General features: G+C 43.0%; 4 protein-coding genes across 5 annotated transcripts; all 4 read right to left on the bottom strand.

Annotated features, from left to right (window-relative positions):
• Positions 1 to 7: 7 nt before the first annotated feature.
• On the bottom strand, positions 8 to 3551 carry LOC100821165. Its single transcript, XM_003561139.4, has 9 exons — positions 3206 to 3551; positions 3013 to 3100; positions 2747 to 2857; positions 2455 to 2537; positions 1888 to 2002; positions 1360 to 1451; positions 1097 to 1162; positions 905 to 998; positions 8 to 420 (listed from the first exon to the last, which is right to left on the bottom strand). Exons 1-9 carry the CDS (start codon positions 3487 to 3489, stop codon positions 304 to 306), a joined length of 1050 nt encoding a protein of 349 aa, XP_003561187.1. The 5' UTR covers positions 3490 to 3551; the 3' UTR covers positions 8 to 303.
• A 426-nt stretch (positions 3552 to 3977) lies between these two features.
• LOC100824010 (uncharacterized protein slr1417) lies at positions 3978 to 6286 on the bottom strand. Of its 2 annotated transcripts, none has more exons than XM_003557149.4 (3): positions 6020 to 6286; positions 4740 to 4964; positions 3978 to 4406 (listed from the first exon to the last, which is right to left on the bottom strand). In XM_003557149.4, exons 1-3 carry the CDS (start codon positions 6180 to 6182, stop codon positions 4231 to 4233), a joined length of 564 nt encoding a protein of 187 aa, XP_003557197.1. In that variant the 5' UTR covers positions 6183 to 6286; the 3' UTR covers positions 3978 to 4230. The 2 variants fall into 2 exon arrangements, with proteins under 2 accessions (XP_003557197.1, XP_010228092.1); XM_010229790.3 differs by having other exon boundaries at positions 4740 to 4961; positions 6020 to 6283.
• A 1462-nt stretch (positions 6287 to 7748) lies between these two features.
• Positions 7749 to 10525, bottom strand: LOC100823700 (mitogen-activated protein kinase kinase 2). The gene is given in 9 exon segments (NM_001302876.1): positions 7749 to 7764; positions 7869 to 7957; positions 8069 to 8114; positions 8480 to 8685; positions 8792 to 8974; positions 9073 to 9297; positions 9455 to 9592; positions 10257 to 10341; positions 10467 to 10525. Coding segments are annotated over 9 exon segments (1047 nt in total).
• Positions 10526 to 12977: 2452 nt separating this feature from the next.
• On the bottom strand, positions 12978 to 16540 carry LOC100823400 (RNA-binding protein 1). The gene is made up of 6 exons (XM_003557147.4): positions 16363 to 16540; positions 14884 to 14981; positions 14461 to 14788; positions 14309 to 14370; positions 13726 to 13807; positions 12978 to 13258 (listed from the first exon to the last, which is right to left on the bottom strand). The coding sequence occupies exons 1-6, from the start codon at positions 16409 to 16411 to the stop codon at positions 13143 to 13145; spliced, it is 735 nt and encodes a 244-aa protein (XP_003557195.2). The 5' UTR covers positions 16412 to 16540; the 3' UTR covers positions 12978 to 13142.
• Positions 16541 to 20812: the final 4272 nt, after the last annotated feature.

Here is a 20812-nt window from a genome sequence, read left to right as displayed (position 1 = left end):
TGCTCAATTTTTCTTTGAGTAAACTCCATTGATTTTCATGTATTATGTGTTACAAAATGACAGGTTGAACAAGATCAACAGATTGCAGAGGATTTACAATTTTTTGACCTAGTTGTATGGCTAAGAGTTACATGGGTTAATTAAGAGTAATCCAGATCAGAGTCAGACATGTGACGTGTGTACATAGTTGTAACTTGTAAGCTCGTGCACTAATGCCAAACCATCTTCTTGCTGGACACAATAACAGGCCACGGTGGTTCTGATGAATGGCTTGAACTGTGAAGAACATTGTTTGGAATTATTTTACTTGGAGATGACTCTCATAAACCGGCTCATGGAACTAAACACGGCCATGACATTACTCATCATTGATGGTTCCTCTTCAGATTGCTCGCTAGCACCGCCACCACCAAATATCATCTGCAAAGGGGAATGGTGTTATTATCTCTATAGAATGCATCTTTATGGGCAACGAGCACAATACTCGTATGTTGCTACAGAGTAGAAAGAATACACCACAAGAGAAGGTTGTATTATCATTTTTTGTCTTGGATCAAATAATCTATTCTTAATGTCATCTCAATGGTTTGTGTCAGTTTAAAGGTCACCCACTGTCGCCACCAATTGAGATCTTTTTATAGGAGTAAAAGTAAAGATACCAACATTTAGCGTAGGTATCTGTAAATGATTTTCTAAAACAAGGTACGAGGTCCTCCAGCTTATACAGTGTCAGTAGTTTGACTGTTTAATCTATGTGCAGCCGCACAATGATGCCTGTAGATTTAAGAAATGACTTGGCTGTTGGATGCCTTCGCAGCTTTAGGAAACACTTTTGCCTTGTTCTTGGAAGAAATAGTGTAATTTCAATCACAAAAAATAAAATTAGCTCGTTCTAGCTTCTAACCTCAATATCTGTTGCATCAGGACGACTTGAAACTTCTCTGGCGAGCAAATACCGATTGGGCCTACTTGGATCATCATAAAATACTTTCCACTTTCTGTAACATAAACCATATAAATGAAAATATCTTAGCATGTCCGTTGATGAATATTTCTTCGGATATATGAATGAAAAGGCCAAGAATTATTAACATACCCAGGGTAGCATCTGAAGATTGCACCAGTTGGCAATGGCCTCATCGAGTAAACAGTGGTAAAAGTACTGCAAAGTAGGTAGTGGTTCTTAGCAAAATACAAGGAAAACACAACTGCTAAGAAGAAACAAAACATGCACTGGCACTAGGTCAAATGCTTACTGACATACTCTGCTATCGGCAAGTAATAGTTATTTGTTCCTAAGCACTTAAGGATAGTTACACATTGACAAGCAACGATGTACACATGTTGCCACTGACTTACCTTAAGAAATTTCTGCGTAGATTCCGAACATTATAGCCCACTCCAACATCTCCACTAACAAGGCGTGGGTTCCACATGATAAGAGGCCTTATCTTCAGTGAATTAAAATTGGGAAAACAAATTAGGCTACCATATTGAATGGCATACAATACGTAAATGATATAGAGATGCACAAAAGGTACCATGTCGACTGGAATACATATGCAAATGATATAGACATACAGAAGGTAGTTGATAAAATATATGAAGTCAACTGGATAGTTGACCAAAAACTATAATGTTCAATGGATAGTTATAAGAATATACAGACTTAAATGGATATGGGCATGGATGGATATATTTGGGCATGTAATTCTGCATGAGCTCTTTCATGTGATACATGCATGGCTAAATGCTCTGTAAATGTACATGTAGATCCTACCGTAACAGCTATGCTTGGGACATAAAATGAGGTTAATTTCCCTTACTATAGATCAATGCACATTTCTCTCCAGATATTTGAAATTTAACCAGGAATAAGTTACATACAGGATCATCGGATATTTGAGTTGCAATTCGCTCAACAGAATCCAACATCTGATGATCAGGGATAATCATAACAACGACTCCATCATCAGTATCGACTGGCTTTCGGTCACTAAGACTGCGATCAAGTTAAGAAAGCAGACAGATTTTAGATTCACAAAAGTCACAGCAGCAAAATTGTATATCAGTCCACAATGATCTTTGTTGTCCAAAGGCTAGAAACAACTGATAGTATTTCCCAATATACACAAATTGGTCCGCATCCTGTCCTTTCATGACTAGTAAAATTGAGGTGAACTTACCAGAATGGTTTGCTTTCTTTCTTTTCTGAACTGAAAACTTTAGGGGAGGCCCCAACAGTTAATTTTATCAGGTCACAGAGCATTTACAGGAAAAGGAGATGATTTCCAGTTTATGAAATGGATAGGTCTTAACAATGAAAAAAACCCGAGTGTGCTTCTATATAAACACCGCTAGCATGTGACTAAAAAAATCATTACATATAGAATATCAAAATAGTTTGCTAAGCAATCTCCATCTCTGAGTGAACTACTGAAAGTAAAGCAGTACCTAGCACACTTGAACTGCGCATCTTTCCATTGATGCTTCAGAAGGGCAGCCACTCCAGCATCAGGGAAAATGGCCTTAACTTTCTATAAACAGACAATTGAATCAGTAAAGAACAAATGTTCAAGGTACTTGAACTACAAAACCCAACAATTTATTAGGCACATAATAACCTAATAAATCAGGGACATTCAAAATCTGTATCCACGATATCAGAGCTAGGACGATGCAAATTGTAAACGGATCAGAAAGGAGCAAAAGTTGCAACTATCGTGAAATAACCTTGTATCCAAACCTGGCCAGTCTCTTGTGCAAGTGTGTCCAGGAGTATTCTCGAGAGAGCCCAGACCTCGGCCTGTGCCCCTTCCTCGTTGAGGAACTCCAGCTGAGGGATCAGTAGTTCTGCCTACATATATGATAAGCAACAACAGAGCATGAAGAACAAATATGCGATTATGTATGGTTCCACGATGTTCCAAAGTAAAAATGCACAGATTTGACAGCAGTTTACGGTTGAATGGGAGTATCGGAACAGTATATAACGAAGAAGTGGAAACATACGATGGCCCGCATGCCGCCGGAGTTGACGAAATCGGCGCTCGCCTTCCCCGACTGCCAAATCGCGCCCTCCAGATCCGACGGCAGGCAACTGGTGGAACCACAGAGACAACACACGCATGTTCAATCGCGACGATAATTGTTTCCTAATGTCTTAATCCTGCCCCAAGAGAATGGTGGTAGTAGTATGCCTGACCTGTCGTCCTCCTCCTTCGCCACCGCCGCCGCCTGCTGCACCGCTCGATCGCCCTCCTTCTCCGGGTCCGGCGACTCGGCAGGAGCTTCGGCGGCGTCGAACTTGCCGAACTTGGCGCGGGGGGGAGGCGGCGTGCGGCGGAGGCGCTGGCGCCCCTCTGCCGCGGAGGAAGGGGATGCGACGACGGTGGGCGGAGGTAGCGGGAGGAGGCTGCGGCGGGGGAGAGGACGAGGGGCGCCGGGGCGAGCGTAGTGCGGCGAGAGCAGCGGCGACGTCGTCGCCATTGCTGGCTTCGCGCCGCGGAGAGGGGGGACTACGTGGCGGAGCTGCTGCGGCTGGGCTACTTCCCGTGCTGCATGGATAACGGTAGGCTCTGCTTCCCAGACGAGGTCCGTCCATCCACGAGCGCTGTCCGTACGATGGAAAATTCAACGCCCCGGATTGCTTGCCTCACAGGCCCCTGGCAGAGCCATTTTTATTTAATTTTAGACAAGGAGTCCAGCTCCTGATTTCATTACAGAAATCAACAAAATAGGAGTACTCTCTTGTCCCATATTACCATATTAAGTAACTTACTATTACATATATCTAGACGTTTTTTAAGCATAGATACATTCATATTTTGACAAATTTGAGTGAGACGGAGAAGGTACGAATATTTTTTTCTTCTTCCAGACACATTTGTGCCAGTGCCAGTGCCAGTGCGTGCTTCAGTTATAATTTTGTGAGAAGCGTAATCGGAAGGGGGGAAAAGCATGGGAATACTGGCATCTTGACGTAATTATGACTACTTTTTAAATTCTATTCACCAGTTACAACTTACAGCTTACATACAGGTCCCACTGGAACCTGGATTACACACTGAAAATGTACTAGAAATCTTGTCACTCTTTTCTAGTACCTGTGAACCTGCGTGGAAGTACTATTATGTATGTCCATCACAATATTTTTGTGTGCAGGATCAACTAAAAGATGCATTGCATGCAGCATGGTAAACATCACATCTTTGGCACTATACTCCTGCTTCAGTTGCTGCAGACGGTCGCCGTGCTCTGCGTTTCTTTTCCCGTGGCGAACGATTTGCCGCACCCGCATGTCTTTGTCGCGTTTGGGTTCTGGAAGTTGAAGCCGCCTCCGATGAGAGCGTCGCTGTAGTCCAGCTCCATTCCAAACATGAAAAGGAGGCTCTTTGGATCGCAGACTGCAGACGCACAGAAGGACATGTCCCGTTAGAATTCCGGTAGATCGGGTCAGGTGTTGGATAAAATTGGTTCCATCTGAACATGATTAACCAAAATCGGTTGTATATGGAGTACTTGTGAACAACAGCATGAGACCTATTTCAGGCCTTGCAGTCAGAGTTTATTTGAAATGCACAATCCTTTATCTCTATCAGCTTAATCATGCATGTTTAGCTCAATAAGTAGATCTAAAGATTTTATAGACATGTGTACCAACTTGGTTTTGGAAAGTTCACTGTACTTCAGTAGTTATTCCTAACAGACATAATGTGCAGTTAAGATAATGCAGTTACCTATTGTAAAACCATCATATTCTATGACAGAATCATCAGGGTTGGCACTTCCTCGCTTTTCAAACTCCATGGTGTAAGACATGCCAGAACATCCACCTTGTTTAACACCAATTCTTAAACAGAGATCTTCATTCTTTTCGGCCCTCATTCTATTCAGATGCTTCAAAGCCTTTTCAGTCAATGAAATAGCTGGTGCAACGCTACCAGGCGTTGCTGTTGCTGCTGCTGCAAAGTATGATCAATGATTTAACCAAGTTAACACTGAACGAAATTTGTCAGAAATTCTGCCTACTTCTGCAGTGTTTGCACAAAGCATTTATCATAACAAAAACTGCACAGTAAATCTCACTGTCCTAACCATTAAATCTTTGGTGTTTCCTTGACTATTATTTTTCTCATCCAAGACAGGTGAACCTATGACTGATGTAGGATAACCGAGAGGACGAGGTCCCCTCCCGGGATAGAGAGGGACCATGCAAACAAGCCCTAAGAACCTAACTGTCTATTACAGGGTAGATAACTAGATATAGGCATACTGCATAATGATCAAACTAATGTACAATAATTGCATTAATATCTATAAAGGTTATCATTTGGTACAAAAAAAATCCATAATAACACAGAAAATAAGGAGTGTCTCAGAACAGGTAACTGCTTTCCCACCTCATATTGCAAACAAAAATAGGATTATGTAGGAGCATGTATCGGCTTTCTCTGTCTAAATAGTCTACCAGGAGTCAGGAGATGTAGGATCTATTATTGGATTGGGTTGCTCGGATTATAAACCAAGTGAGGACAACCACCAACACATATGAACAAAACGAAATCGCCATGCACATAAGACATAACTAAGCAAGCAACTAACTTAGGCTGGCAATATACATCCAGGACTGGAATTATGTCGATGCTAGAATGCTTATTATACTGCTACTCATGCCACCAATTAAGCATCCAGCAATCTCCAAAGCTACCAAGCTTGCTAAAACGATTTGGCCTACATGGGGATTGGGATATACTCTTCGTATCCACGGCCATGAACAATTTCTCGGCGGTCTGAATCGTGGCAACGAGCTGTGCTATATCAAGACCAGTTCCTACGGCGTCGCTGCATATTTTTCACAGTACGCAAACTACGTATGAATCCGGTTTCATTCTACTGCTTTCCACAAATCAAAACAAAAAAATAAATCCGGCGGGGATTAAATCCAAATCCTTCAGCGCGAAAAAAAAAGACTCTATGGCTACCGCTCATGAAGAGATGCGCCGGAACGAACACGAACCTGGAGGGGCGGAGGCGCGGAGGGAGACGGCGCGCGAGCCTCCGACGCGAGCGGCGAAACGGATCGAGGAGGCGGGGGCGGAGGAGGAGACGGAGAGGTGGGACCGCGCCGTGCCTGGGAGGCGGCCGAGGAGCGGGCGGGACGTGCCGGATGCGAGCGCCATGGTGGTGGGTTGGGGAAGAGTCGGGAGGGGAAGCAACAAGGACGACGACGACAATGGCGAGAGGGAGGAAAGATCCTGTGGCTAGCGGGCCGCCTGGATTCTTGGTGCCTTCTGGGCTCTGGGCTCTCTGCGGTCCACAAATTTCCTTTTTAGCGGACGGTTAGTCTTTAAATAATTCATTTAAAACTTCTAAAAAAATTCATTTAAAAAATGTTATGGAAACAATTATACGTGTACATATGAGTGTATACTCACTTAAAATTTTTGATCATTTTTTTATCATTTGCGAGATACATGAAAAAAAATGTACACCCATAATAAAAAGTATTGCTCATCTTATTGATATTAGTTGTCGATGATTTAGTACAATTTTGTACTAAAAGAAAGTAGTATTTGTTACTTCGTATTATAAATCCAGAAAATTTCTCTTTTAGAGATCATGTGTAATGACGAATACTGTGGTGTTTCATTCAAGTAATGGAATAGGGCTGGTTTAAAAAAAAATAGATGTACAACGCATGTGTAAAATTTCTGGATTCCAAAGAGCCGAACTCCAAAAACGCCGCATCTCTCGTTCCCCCGCCGGCTCGCAGCTGCCTTCTCCTTCCTTTCCCCTTCTCGAGGCAAAATGCCGTTTGAAGGTTATTAACTCAAAGTAAGGCCCGACTTGTTGAGTTTAACTTTTCTGCCCTGGTATTGGTAATACTCCTTCTAGTGCAAACAAAATACTCTCTCCGTCCAATAAAAGATGTCTCAAGTTTGTCAAAATTTGAATGTATCTAGACATAACTTAGTGTATAGATGCATTCAAATTTAATCCAACTTGAGACATCCTTTGTTGAACCGGTATTATTTGTCTCAAATTTGCCCAAATACGGATGTATCTATGTGTAAAAAGCGTCTAGATACTTGTAATATTTCAACAAGTAATTCCGGCCAGAAGGAGTAGTTATGATTAACTCAAAGTAGAATTTCACTACGAAGTACGGAGTATATAGCATGTCCTTTTTTTAAAGTGGGTCAAATTTGAATTTCAGGAACTCACCACCGTGCACCGTCTCTCCTGAAAATGGAAGCTTTATTGATCTCACGGTTATATATATTAAGCGTTACAATCACAGGAGTATCGACCCCCCAGGCAGCCTCTGCACTTGAAGGTACACGCAGCCATAATTTCACACCCTCGACCTAAAGAGACAGACAACCATTCTAACCAAAATTTGCAAAACTAAGCCCAAATCAGGTCATGAACCGGTCCAGTAAATATTATTAAGCACACTAAATCCGAAAGCTAGAATTGAATACAGCACCAAGGTCAATGAAAAACACACGGTTCTGGTGTACAGCCAGCCAAAACTTCGATGCTCAATGACGTCGCATAAAATGTATTTATATGATAATTATGCAGCCAATTATGTCATAAAAGGATATCATCACAGCTCAGTCTATATACAATAGGAAGGGGGTAAAACCCCAATCACTTGCTTCAGTTAGCTTCACTCTACACATTGCTCGCAGAAGGACGAAGAATCCTCCAGCTAATGACACACGGTTGCATTTGTCATCTCACAACACGATTTGTCTAGGAAAATAAGAACAGACCATGTAAGGTTGCCTCTGAACGGCGAGGTTGTTAGAATTGTAAACGAATTGCAGTATCGATGTAGTGGGTTTCAGGATCTTTACTTGAAAGTGGCAAGTGGCGATCCTGCAGTCGTGAAGTAGTCGGCAAGATCTATATTCAGGTCGTCGTACATGCTCAGGAACGGATGATCCTGGGTATCAGAGGCAACAGATAAGAGAGATGGTCAAGATCGGTGAGCTAGCTTTGTCAAATTATGCTCATTAGAAGATGTGAAATTGTGAAGTGTCCGGAATCTCCTTACTGATAAGACTTGTGCAGATGACCTATCTGTAGCCTCCTTTTGGATACTGAAATATTCACAAAGAAAATGAACAAACCAAATACTCTTATTAGCCTTCTTTTGGACATCAATGTTCCACAAAGAAACAAGGAAATCAGTTTGGTTTTTACAACAATAAGGAAATTGATTAATCTGTCCACAGTTGAGAGAAAAAAAAACTTATCTGGAATAAGATGATAATATATATACACATGCATATTCCAGAGCAGAAATTTCAGCTCGGGAATAACTACTTCAGAAGCAAAAGGTAAAACACTATAATGGTGCTTGTAACTGCGGTCATAATTTAAATCTAACCGAATTGCGAAAATTTCTCAATTTAGCGATCAGGGTGTTGGGGAGGGGGAGGGGGCACTGGAGAAGCACATATACCATGCAGAAATGAAAGAACAGAACTCCGGTGAAAACTGGTCTGTTGGTGCAGAAGGTGGTGGTTGGTCGACAACAGCTTCAAGAAGTTCATAAAAGCTATCAGGAGACGGATATGGAAAGTTTCCAGTGGCACATTCCAGCATAACTAGGCCCAGGCTCCAGATGTCACTCATATAACCATGTTTCTGCCCACTGATCCTTTCTGGCTGTCAAGAACCGAAATTTACCTTTGTTAACTGGAATTAAAGAGGGGCACGCCATTTCATGACAAATTAGATGATGTGTTTTCATAAGTTAAAAAAGATCACCCACCGCCATGTAGTTAAATGTCCCAGTAAATGTATCTCGCTGCGCAGAAGAACTAGCAATGATCGCACTAACACCAAAATCTGATATCTTTACTTCACCCCTGTGGTTTATCAATATATTTGATGGTTTCAGATCTCTGTGTATAACACGCTTCTCGTGATGTAAGTACATCAGTCCCTGTAACACCTGCAAAGAAAATTGCAATTTTCATGGAAAGGTCTATGTGATGCTGAGTTGACATTCCAATAGCAAAACTGGTTGCGTGTATGACACGTTTCACTGGCCTGCTTACAAATCGCAGCAAGGTAAGCCTCCGGAATGGTTCTAACTGTCTTCAGGAAATCGGCCAGAGAGCCACCATCCATATACTCCAAAACAATAGAAATAACACCATTGACATAAAAACACTGGTAGCACGTGACAACATATTGGCACTGTGTTGACAAGCTTATTTTCAACTCCTGGGCAATCTGTTTACGTATGCTTTCCTGAATATTGAGTTGTATAACCTGCAAGCACAACAATACACCAATTGAGGTAAAGACCCTTTGCAACCGGTAGGAAAAATATCAGAGAGGTGTTACAACTACCACTACAATATGCCCAGAAGGAGGTTGAAGGAACCACAAATGTAAAGAATCAAATAATGTATGCTTCACACAATACCTTCAGAGCAAAAAACTGGTCTGTCCATTTGTGGCGAACCAGTTGCACGATTCCACTACTACCCTTCCCGATCACTTTGATTGCGTCTAGATCATCTAGGCTCAATTGATGATCATCCAACGGCACTATAGGAGGAGCCTGGAGAAGTCGAGTATGCAGGGAGAAAGAAGGCAAGAAACAAATTAGATGAATTAGAGTATAAAAAGTTAAGATAAATTGTAATACTAAACAATCCTTGCCAAAAAAAGTGGCGTCAAACAGCAGTCTTCCACTCTGCAAGTGAGCCTTCCCGTTCAGGATAATATAACCACTACTTATATTATGGATGATTTCAGTAACAAACTGCTTAGGCTGATATTTTTTTTCGTGGCAACGGTCAATGACATCCCACATGAAAAATCACACTATGCATTCCACCATAAGAAAAGAGGGAACAGAAATGCTACATGTAGTTTTCCCCAAATTATTATCCTGAAAAGGGAGCCACTAGAAACGTTACAAATTCTATTGCAGAATTTCATGAAAAAAAAAACAACTGACTCCTTATGACTAAACATCACCCAGACCCATGTCAACTCAAATTCACTCATGTCCAAATCCAGAATACTGCTCGTGCGCGGTACCTGTTAATCCAACCAACCACACACCCCAATTGCTAACTATGTTCATCCCATCAACAAAAACACCGATTCCACTCCCAGATCACAAAGACCCATACCAAAACGGGTGACAGAAAAGACACAAAACAAATAAAATAAATGATCATTTAGGGCGCCGGGGTTGTGGTTGAGGACTAGTTCACCTCGCCTTCCTCGGAGTTGTGCACGATGCGGAGCCCGTCCTTGTTGACGAGCAGGTCGCCGTCCTTGAACGTCCCGCTCTGCGTCCTTCACGCCGGATCCCAGCCAGACCCCCAACAACAACAACAACCCATCAGCACGATCGCAGGATCAACGAATCCAATAGATAGAGAAAAAAAAAGGAGAGATGGGACAGAGAAGAGGGAGGTTACAGGAATTTGCCGATGGTGGACTCGTGGGACGGGAGCGCGAGCTTGCCCGGCTTCCTCATCGGCGGCGGGCGGCGAGCACTCGTCTGGGTGGATGGTCGGAGCGAGAGAGACGCGGCAGGGGGAGAGAAGGGGGGGTTGGTTGCTCTGCTTTGCTGGGTAGTCTAGTCTCCGAGTACGTCTTCGACCTTCGTCCACCTTGTATATTTGCTTTTCTCGGATTTCAATTCATTCATTTTCTTTTGTTTTCTCCTCCGCCGTCAAAATTTTAGTTTTTGTAGATTATTATTTCTGCCGTGTAAACGGCTGGCATAATTGGCACTTGGGCACGTGCGTTCTAGTCAACGGTTTGGAAAAGCATATAGTAGTGTCCAATAGGATGAGGTGCGAACTTACAGCTCACGCATTGACGAGATTGATGTGCAAACTCGAAAACGAGATATCTCGAAATAATATAATACTCGATGGTAAACGGCAACTACTTAAATTTTGTGGTAATGGGTGATGAAGAGTGCTTCTTGCTTTGCAGGATTAGCATAACGTATCAATGTCTGTGTAAATCGACTGATGCAGAGGCAGTGGCCGTATGTTACTTTTTTTTCAAAAAAAAATACTCGTACTTCCTTTCTCAGACAAAAGATATTTCAAGTTTGTCAAAATTTGTGTATATCTAAACATGACTTAGTATACTTCTATACGTCTCTTTTCCAAGAAAAAAGATTTTCATATATAGCTTGAATTCTAGAAACGGATGAATATTTGATCGTTTATTGTGGATATAAGTGTCTTTTTCTTCAAGAACCTTGAATATGCACCGTGTTCAAGAAATGGGTTCGTTTGTATGAAAAACTAGATCGAAACGCATATAAAATGTCTTGCGTAATAAGGAAAATGACTGAAAACTCAACCACGACGAAAGTCACATGCCACCCACACAACACAAACCGATTACTAATGCATGTCAAGAATTTCTAGAGTCGTTGTCATGACTTCCATCTTTGAGGCCGCCGTTTCGGCATGCACCGCTCGTAACAGGGACGGATCCACCTTATGCCTCATGGGGGCTAATGCCCCCACTCAATTATGGCATACCAAAATAAATCTTAGATTTCCACCATTGATGTCCCTCTAAATTATATTATAGCTGCTTAAGAGTGTCTAATTGCCCTCTCTTAACTTCTTTCCTGGCTCCGCACATGGCTGGTAAGCAATCTGGACATCCCACACCTGCCTAGGATGACCGCATGTATACCACATTAAAAAAACATGAAGAATTAATTGACTGCTTCAACACTTGCAAGTTGATAGACTAAAATGAAATCCATACCAAGTTTAAGGGCTAACTAAACAATATACTCTTCAATGTCTCCAGATCTTTAAGTATCGTGCTCTAAGGTCTTGTTTATCCTAGTATCACGAAGTGCCGAACTGACGGGTGCAAGATAAAAATACTCATTCCGTTCAAAAATGTAGGCTGTATAATTTTTATTGATTGTCGAACTTTGTAAGCTTTGACCAAGTTTATATAGCTAAAAACATCAAAAATGTGGTGTCAAATCAACATTTATTTCACAACGAACATAATGATCTTTATTTGACAAGATAGATGCTGATATTTTTTGCTAAAGGCTGGTTAAATTTTAAAAAAATTGACAGCCTTTTGTTAGATGGCCTATATTTTAGAACGGATGAGGTACTTCACAACAGCACCATTAGCACGTGGGATTATGTCTTTACCACTATTGATTCCACCACCAGCTACAGGACGACTACTCGTTGCCATGCCAAGGAGGGAACGTGGTAGCTGTCACGCTAAAGACAGTGGCCGCACGATCCAAATTGGATGGCACAAGACGGCGCACAGTCCTGCACCCCCCCACCTATTCCACTACCGATGGGACACTCAAAAAGAAAAGGGTGGTGTGTGTGCGCGCGCTATGCTAGAAAGCTTGTTCTTATGCCGAAAATAAGAAAAGGCTCACCAGAAAGTTCTGAAAATTCCCAGATTTTTTCACGATTTCAAAGGTAAACAACCCCATCCGACAGGAATTCCAGTGTCCTAAACGGGCCAAGGATAGAGATGAAAAACATTATACGACCCACGGTTTAATGGCATTTTTCTACAAATCTAGAGCCATGGAAAACTCCGGTGGTTTCCACCATGAGAGTGACGGGGCCAGAGGGTATGACAAGAGGTCCTCTTTTCCATTGACCACTCTCCTTCGTCCCGGAGTGCTCAGATTCCATGGCGAGGTCGACGGCCAAGTCTGAAGAACCTGACGCTGTTACTGTCCCAAAACGACAGCTCTGGACTGTGGTAGCTGTATCAGCGCCGGCAACAACAAGATGCCACTCTTCCAAGTCTTCCAGCATTCACAGGCTGCAATTGCCCAGGACAAAACAACCAGTTCGTTCATTCACATTAAATCCTGCCATATTTCGGTGCTCGCAGAAAACGTTCCGACACTGGAAGATCCTTCGGCGAAGGCGATGTGATGTGCGGTGGACGTGCCATGAAAGGAATGTGCCAAGTTTTATTAAAAGACTGTCCTGCTAGGCTGATATCCAACTTCAACCCGGCAAATGCTGTTACAGGTTTACCACTACAGGCTGATCTAAGGTGCCCCCATGGCCTAGAATACACTGCTAGCGAGCGAGGGAATGGTAGACGATTTGCAATCAGCGTGCGCTAGGGAGTCTCCTATCATCATGTGCAGCAGGCAGACGGAAAGGGAACCTCGCGAACTGGATCTTGAGGACCGGGGCGTCAGGCTTCCTCTCATCGAAGCGGTATTCTGCAAAACAACCATGTGGATGTTCAGTCTGTGCGAACAAGAAATGTGCACTGCTACAAGTTGATTCTGCTATCGTTGGGTGTGTATCTTGCAGATGTTCACCGCTAGATATCTGATGAAATGAGAGTGAGCTTGTCTTGATAGCTAAAAGCTCTTAAGGATAGATGTTTTGCTAAGGGATGAGGATAGACGGTTGGTGTATACGAGTATGAAACACCATGCAAATACGATCCATGGATAGCAAGAATATGGAGACAACATTCAGTTTCATATACCCGCAAAAAAACATTCAGTTTCATATGCTGAATTGGACATGTAAGTATATCTCAAGCCTTGCAGGCTACTATTCACACATTTTAAGAAACAAGGTACATTAAAGCTACTCAAATTCCGGTAAAATAATGGATATATGAAGGAATATCAAGGGGAAATTAATGCGACAAATAAAATGCCATTTGAACAAGAACCTTGGAGAGCCTGCATAGCAGTAAATGCACATTTTGCATCATTGAACTCCACAAAGCACAGAACATACGCCTTGTCACCACTCTGAAAGTAGCAGTAGGTAAAAAGGGTGTAATGTAGTTAGGTTCATTCAAATAGTAAAAAACAAATCAGATATTCCATGATAGAAAACAAGGAGAATCAGCTGTTTGTTCATTACATGACAAAATGAGAGAGTGATTCAGAAGGATACATGTGTAGCAAAACATGACGCCATGCACTAGTTAGTTGGCACTTGGGATGGAGAGATCGTACCAAGAGAAAGTCTGGGAATAAACCTTACCCCAATATGTTCAATATGTAGACATTAACATACTAATGTATTACTATTAGCTCTACCTTTTTAATTCCTACTATCCTACTTTCTACATCTGGTCAAATAATATGCTGTATTGCTAGGCTGGGAAATATATTTCCCTGAAAGGACATATTTATAACACAAACCAAGTTTTCATATGAACTAGAATGCACAGGTATGCAGCTGAATAATCACCACCGCTTCTTCGAGTAATAAAAATGATGCATTGGGAAAAAAATTGCACATACACGTCTGGGCTCCTTGTGCACTAGTCTGAGGTCCTTGAAGCCAACGAAAGGACGGAACAAATCTTTCACAGAAAGGTAAGGCATCCAGAACAAAACTAATGACACAAATAAATATGATGTAAAAGAATACTATTACTAAGTAGGAAGGATACGAGCTACTTCTCTCCTTTTGCAATCAGTAGGGAGACCATCAACAAAAAGAATGTTGGATTCATCTTCTGATGGCCGATCAATGTTCAAAACAGGATTGGGACGCTCAATATCTGGAATAGTAGCAGTTCTGCCTAGTGAAGAACTTCTACGGACTAAAGCTTGGTCTTCCAAAGGACTAGCTCCCCTTGGCCTAGCTACAGCAGGTGGTTCCAAAGGACTAGTTTCCAGTGGCCTAGCTCCAGCAGGCAGTGCACCCAGGCCAGCTAGAGCAGGATGACTCACTCCTGTTGGACCATCCAAACCATAAGCTCTTGATTGTACTGGTACCTGTAGATCAGAACAATGTGATGTGACAAAAACGAAAAGGTATTACTTTCCTCTTACAAGTTACAGAGAAATCTGCTAAAGCCATGTTATCTTACATCACTTCTAGGAATGCTTGATACTCCCCGCAGAGCTGCCATTCTTGAAGTATAATAGTCCTCGGCTGGAGGATACCCAGGATAATTGCCCTGTTGAACTGCCAACAAAAATAAAATTAGCCTGTGACACAAAAGGAATGTTGGTCAATTATGCAATGCTACGTGTCATTTTCAACCTCACGAATAAAAGAAAACCACACCCTTATATATCCATCTACTATTAGCAATCTAGTTACACTCTATCCAAACAATCACAACTTGATATAGAAGGTAGCCAGTTAGCCACTCAAGTTGGCCAGCCTAGGAGGCTAGAAACCCTCAGTTGCTACCTTAATGTGTTCCACAAATCACCAAAGTTACCGCAGTGTCCGACCAGCATTAGTACTAGGACATAGAAAGTAATAACTGCAATTCGTTTTGATAAACCATAAGGGTTGTTTCTTTCTATAGTAGTGATTCAACAATGCGATATCTGTGGATCATGGTCCATGGATCAATTGGTAACCATGTCACATGATCCCTCACAATGGAAGTGTCCAATTCAGGGCAACAATCTTACATCACCACTCTTTCGCACGCCACGTACTCCTCCCAACCCACCTATCAAACTGGCAAACTCAAAATACCAAAAATGTTCTCCTAGCATATGCAAAAGATACCGCTTTCTTTTCTAAAATTACATAACATTAAATTCAACAAACTACGTGACACGATTCTCAGTACTCGACGAATTACAGTTGTTACAAAAATCCATGATAGCTCGACACAACTCCGCCATAAAGAAGTACTAGTATCTATTAATAACAGCAGGGTCAGGCATGCGGTCTGCGGCCAGGAGCTGAAGCGTCGCAACCGTCGCCTCATCTGTGTTATTTGGAATGTGTCGAAGGAGATGAACCAACGCGTTTTCAACAGATAGAGGCTTTCATGGCAGGAGGCGGCCTCCACGCTTCTCCAGGATTTTGGCCAAGTCTGCAGCCAAGCTACCCGCATAGATAGAACATGTCCACCAGTTTGCAAACATCGACAACTTCCTTCTTCGTAACGAATATGGCAGGGCCACTGCTAGGTTTCTCGAAGAACTCACAGCAGACTAGAAACTAAAGCTCATCCCACAATGCAGGTACTGACATCCCATTTGCAGCGTGCATATTAGCACCAACAAGAATAGACGCGGATTCATCCAGGTTGACGAAATTTGACCAGAACGACCCATCTGAACGACAGAAGGACCAAACCCAGGTCAGATAGAGTTCTACTCTGTAACACAGGATCAAACCAATCACTAAGCCTACTCTACAAATCTCTCGCGCTACCAACAACGAAGCCGCAAGACACCAGTCATCAGAAGCACGATCTCAGTCGTGTAGAGTAGACGACGACGAGGGTCGGTCGGTCCCTTGGTCACTTGGGTGGGTGGGGGAAAAGCGGGCCGGGGGTCGGGTGGTGGGGGTGGGGTGGGGGGGGGGGGGCACGTACCTCTGTCGTAAGAGGAGGAAGGGAGATAGGAGCGGTAGGGGTCCGCCATGGCCGGCGTGGAGCTGGAGAGCGGCGGAGAGGGTGTACGGCGCGGCCCGGCGACGCCTGTCTCGCCGCGAGCGGAATTGGGGGTTTTAGGGTTTTCTTTTCTTCGGGCCAGTTCTATTCAGAGCTTCTAGGTACAGACAAGCTGCAACCCAAAAGAACTCGATTTCAATTCGTTTTTTTGGAGCAGCTCAACACCTCAAATCTTTCATATAAAAAAAAGACAGACCAACTTCCCGAGCTTCTGAAAATCCCGAGCACTGTAATTACACCGAATTGCCACCGTACCCTTTCGCGATTCTTTCTTTTTTCCTCCCGAGCGAGCGCCCGTCCAGTTCCTTCTCGCCAACTCGTCTCCTCTCCTTTGTGCGCCTAGGGTTCCTGGGAGCATCCCAACCCAGCCGCCGCCGCCGCCACCCGACGACCCAGTCGCCGCCCGGTTGGGGGCTCTATCCTGGCTTCATGGCCTCCTCTCTTGTGGGGTTCTTCCGCTTGTGGAGCGCCTTCTTCATTGTTGTTTCCGGATTCACTTTGCTTGATTTCCTCTGGACGAATATCACCAATGGCCATCTTTTGAATATTTTTTGAAATTTCTTCAATATCTACAGACATTGGCAATTGCTCTTCTTGGGAACCATTAGCTTCATCGAATTGCACATCCTTAGCAATTTCAACAACTTTGGTAGTGTTGTTGAAGACTTGATAAGCATGTGCATTCGAGGGATAACCCAAGAAGAAACCTTCGTCACATTTAGAATCAAACTTAGCTCGTCTATTCTTCTTGTTGAGAATGTAACATTTGCTTCCGAAGACTCTGAAGTATGATACATCGGGCTTGCGGTTGGAGATGAGCTCGTATGGAGTTTTCTTCAAAAGTCGATGAAGATACAAGCAATTTGAAGCATGACAAGCGGTGTTGATAACTTCAGCCCAGAAACGGTCAGGAGTCTTGTACTTGTTCAGCATCGTCCGGGCCATTTCGATCAACGTACGTTTTTTCCTCTCTACCACCCCATTTTGTTGAGGAACATGAGGTGCGGAGAACTCGTGCTTCATGCCGTACTCATCGAGGAATTCTTCCATCAGAAGGTTCTTGAATTCTGTTCCATTGTCACTCCACACGCCCTTGATGGATACTTCAAACTCATTTTGGGCTCTTCGTGCAAACTTCTTGAAGATTTCAACTACTGTGCTCTTATCATCCAAAAAGAACACCCAAGTGAAACGTGAATAATCATCAACAATCACAAAGCCATATGAGTTACCTCCTATACTCATGTAAGTTGTAGGACTAAAAAGATCCATGTGAAGAACCTCGAGAGGTCTTGAAGTAGACATGACGTTCTTCACGGGATGAGACGCTCCGATTTGCTTCCCAGCTTGGCACGCACTGCATAAACGATCTTTTTCAAAAGAAACGTTCTTCAAGCCTCGGATGTGGTCGCCTTTGACAAGCTTGTTCAAATTCTTCATGCCCACATGACCGAGTCTTCTATGCCAGAGCCACCCTAGTGAAGATTTTGCAACTAGACACGTAGGGGGTGAGTATGAGGAGTCTTCAAAATTCACAAGGTAGAGGTTACCCTTTCTTTGCCCTCTCAAGACAAAAGAGTTATCCTTTTCTGAAGTAACATACACATATGGTCTTGTGAAGCAAACGATTAGTCCATTATCACATAGTTGAGCAACAGATAGAAGATTATATCCAAGTGATTCAACAAGAAGTACTTCATTGATAGACATGTCATTTTCCTTAGAAATAGCAACTTTGCCGAGACAGATTACCTTTCCCTTACCATTGCCACCAAAAGTGATGTTCTCATGATGTTGAGGATCAAGTTGTAAAGAGCTAAACATTTTCTTCTCATCGGTCATGTGATTCGTACATCCAGAGTCCATGATCTCTTCCTCCAGATGCATATGCCTACGAATAAAGTTAAGCTCGTTTAGGCACCCATGTCTTCATGGGTTCCTGCACGTTAGTAGAACTTGAAGAACACAAGGCATTACGGAAAAATGTAATGACAGATTTTGGCACCCAAATCTGAGGTTTTGCATGTTCTCCACGCATTATGGTTTCACTGAAATTAACTCTCACTTTATTATCCTTACCCATCTTCAGAATGTAAGATTCATTAATATGAAATATCGGGTAAGCACATGAAATATTGGGACGCTTTGAAGCATCCTTGCGGGGATTCAGATTTCCCACAAATGGAGGAACCTCAGTATACTTCCCTCTTCCCTGGACAAACTTTGTAGGGGGATATTGCTTAGGGAGCCAAGCATCACCATTAACATTGTACTTTCTCTCAAAACCGATACCATCCTTGCGTCGGCAAGGAATTTGAAGACCAAGAATCTGGTTCAATGTTTCAGTCCCTTTGTGACACTTGAGGATACCAGCCTCAATCTGCTTCTTCAACTTAGCATTTTCTTCAGCCAGTGAAAGATCACTAGGTGAAGAATTAGTAATGCCTTGTGGGGTTCTTCCGGAACAAGAAGAAGCTAATGCCTCCGGAACAAGAAGAAGGGAAATGTTAGTGTTCATTAGCCATGTTAGTGTTCTTCTTGATCTTAGTGATAAACAGTTCTTGAGTCTTTTGAGCTCATTAGCCATGTTAGTGTTCTTCTTGATCTTAGTGATAAACAGATCTTCCTGCCTCTCAACGATGAACTGATGGAAGAATTCCTCGATGAGTACGGCATGAAGCACGAGTTCTCCGCACCTCATGTTCCTCAACAAAATGGGGTGGTAGAGAGGAAAAAACGTACGTTGATCGAAATGGCCCGGACGATGCTGAACGAGTACAAGACTCCTGACCGTTTCTGGGCTGAAGTTATCAACACCGCTTGTCATGCTTCAAATTGCTTGTATCTTCATCGACTTTTGAAGAAAAGTCCATACGAGCTCATCTCCAACCGCAAGCCCGATGTATCATACTTCAGAGTCTTCGGAAGCAAATGTTACATTCTCAACAAGAAGAATAGACGAGCTAAGTTTGATTCTAAATGTGACGAAGGTTTCTTCTTGGGTTATCCCTCGAATGCACATGCTTATCAAGTCTTCAACAACACTACCAAAGTTGTTGAAATTGCTAAGGATGTGCAATTCGATGAAGCTAATGGTTCCCAAGAAGAGCAATTGCCAATGTCTGTAGATATTGAAGAAATTTCAGGAAATATTCAAAAGATGGCCATTGGTGATATTCGTCCAGAGGAAATCAAGCAAAGTGAATCCGGAAACAACAATGAAGAAGGCGCTCCACAAGCGGAAGAACCCCACAAGAGAGGAGGCCATGAAGCCAGGATAGAGCCCCCAACAACCCCGCCCTCTCCGCGCGGCCTCCTCTCCCTCCGTCCGGCGGGCCTCCTCTCCCTTCGCCGCTCGGCCGAGCTCCTCTCCCTCCTCCGCCCGGCCGGCCTCCTCTCCCTCCGCCCGTGCTCTTCTCCGAGCAGAACAGGTATGTACTCCTCTCTCCTCTCTCTAGTTGTTGCATCCTTCTGCAGTGATAGTTTTCCCATGGCAAATGTGTGTTCTTTACAGTGGCTAATGTGTGCGATGATTGAAAATTATATGCAATATTATAGGAAGAATATGATGCTTGAATCTTTATATCCAATGAATGACAAATGTTTGCATTGTTGTGGTGAAAGTATATGGTATGCATGCTATGACAGTGAGTAAATTTATTTGAGAGTTCATATTCATTTTGTCATAGATGGAGAAAGGAAAATGTGGAAAAGCAACTTGGGATGCATTAGCCCATAGAGTTTTTTTGGATGTGTGTATTGAAGAAGTGCGGGCAAATAACCACCCTACTGCTTGTTTGAACCCGATTGGGTACGCCAATCTGATTTCCAAATTCAATGACCGTACAAAGAGGAAGTATGAGCGGAAACAATTCAAAAATAGATGGGAATCACTAAACAAAGACTATAATTTGTGGAAGTCACTGAATCAGCAAGCATCCGGTCTCGGTAGAGATCCTGTCACCAAGACCATTGCTGCTAGTGATGATTGGTGGGAAACTGAGATAAAGGTATTTGTGCTTCCATATTCATTTCAGTTTTTTTATACCAAATGTTGAACTAATCCGATTGTTGCTTCATTTCTTCACAGAGACGTCCAGATGCAGCCAAGTTTAGGCATGCTCCTCTTGCGGATGAGGAAAAAATGGGAGAGATTTTTGATCTCCATAGTGTCAGCAATGAGCATGCGAGGGTGCCACCTCCATAACAAATATTACAAAGAGAGGACACGTGTCCCAACATTACATCATTACATCAGCGGAAGTCGAATTATGCCCGAGTACGGACAAGAATACAGCATGGCCTGAAGAGGCTAGAAACTGGAAGGAAACCCGCCACGAGTCTCAGAACCCTGATCTGGATCTCCTGCCTA

This window comes from Brachypodium distachyon, chromosome 1 (assembly GCF_000005505.3).
Source record: "Brachypodium distachyon strain Bd21 chromosome 1, Brachypodium_distachyon_v3.0, whole genome shotgun sequence".
Lineage (NCBI taxonomy): Eukaryota > Viridiplantae > Streptophyta > Magnoliopsida > Poales > Poaceae > Brachypodium > Brachypodium distachyon.
The sequence above is the reverse complement of the archived record's forward strand: the minus strand, read 5'-3'. Positions and strand labels throughout refer to the sequence as shown.

Coding starts and splice junctions, on each gene's coding strand:
- LOC100821165 (XM_003561139.4), bottom strand. CDS start 3,489: ATGGCGACGACGTCGCCGCTGCTCTCGCCGCACTACGCTCGCCCCGGC. Junction 2,538..2,746: donor TTGCACAAGAGACTGGCCAG/GTTTGGATACAA, acceptor GTCTGTTTATAG/AAAGTTAAGGCCATTTTCCC. Junction 999..1,096: donor ATCTTCAGATGCTACCCTGG/GTATGTTAATAA, acceptor TTTATGTTACAG/AAAGTGGAAAGTATTTTATG.
- LOC100824010 (XM_003557149.4), bottom strand. CDS start 6,182: ATGGCGCTCGCATCCGGCACGTCCCGCCCGCTCCTCGGCCGCCTCCCA. Junction 4,965..6,019: donor CCGCGCCTCCGCCCCTCCAG/GTTCGTGTTCGT, acceptor CATACTTTGCAG/CAGCAGCAACAGCAACGCCT. Junction 4,407..4,739: donor ATATGATGGTTTTACAATAG/GTAACTGCATTA, acceptor GTGCGTCTGCAG/TCTGCGATCCAAAGAGCCTC.
- LOC100823400 (XM_003557147.4), bottom strand. CDS start 16,411: ATGGCGGACCCCTACCGCTCCTATCTCCCTTCCTCCTCTTACGACAGA. Junction 14,982..16,362: donor TTCCTCCTCTTACGACAGAG/GTACGTGCCCCC, acceptor TTTTGTTGGCAG/TTCAACAGGGCAATTATCCT. Junction 13,808..14,308: donor TGCACAAGGAGCCCAGACGT/GTATGTGCAATT, acceptor TGCTACTTTCAG/AGTGGTGACAAGGCGTATGT.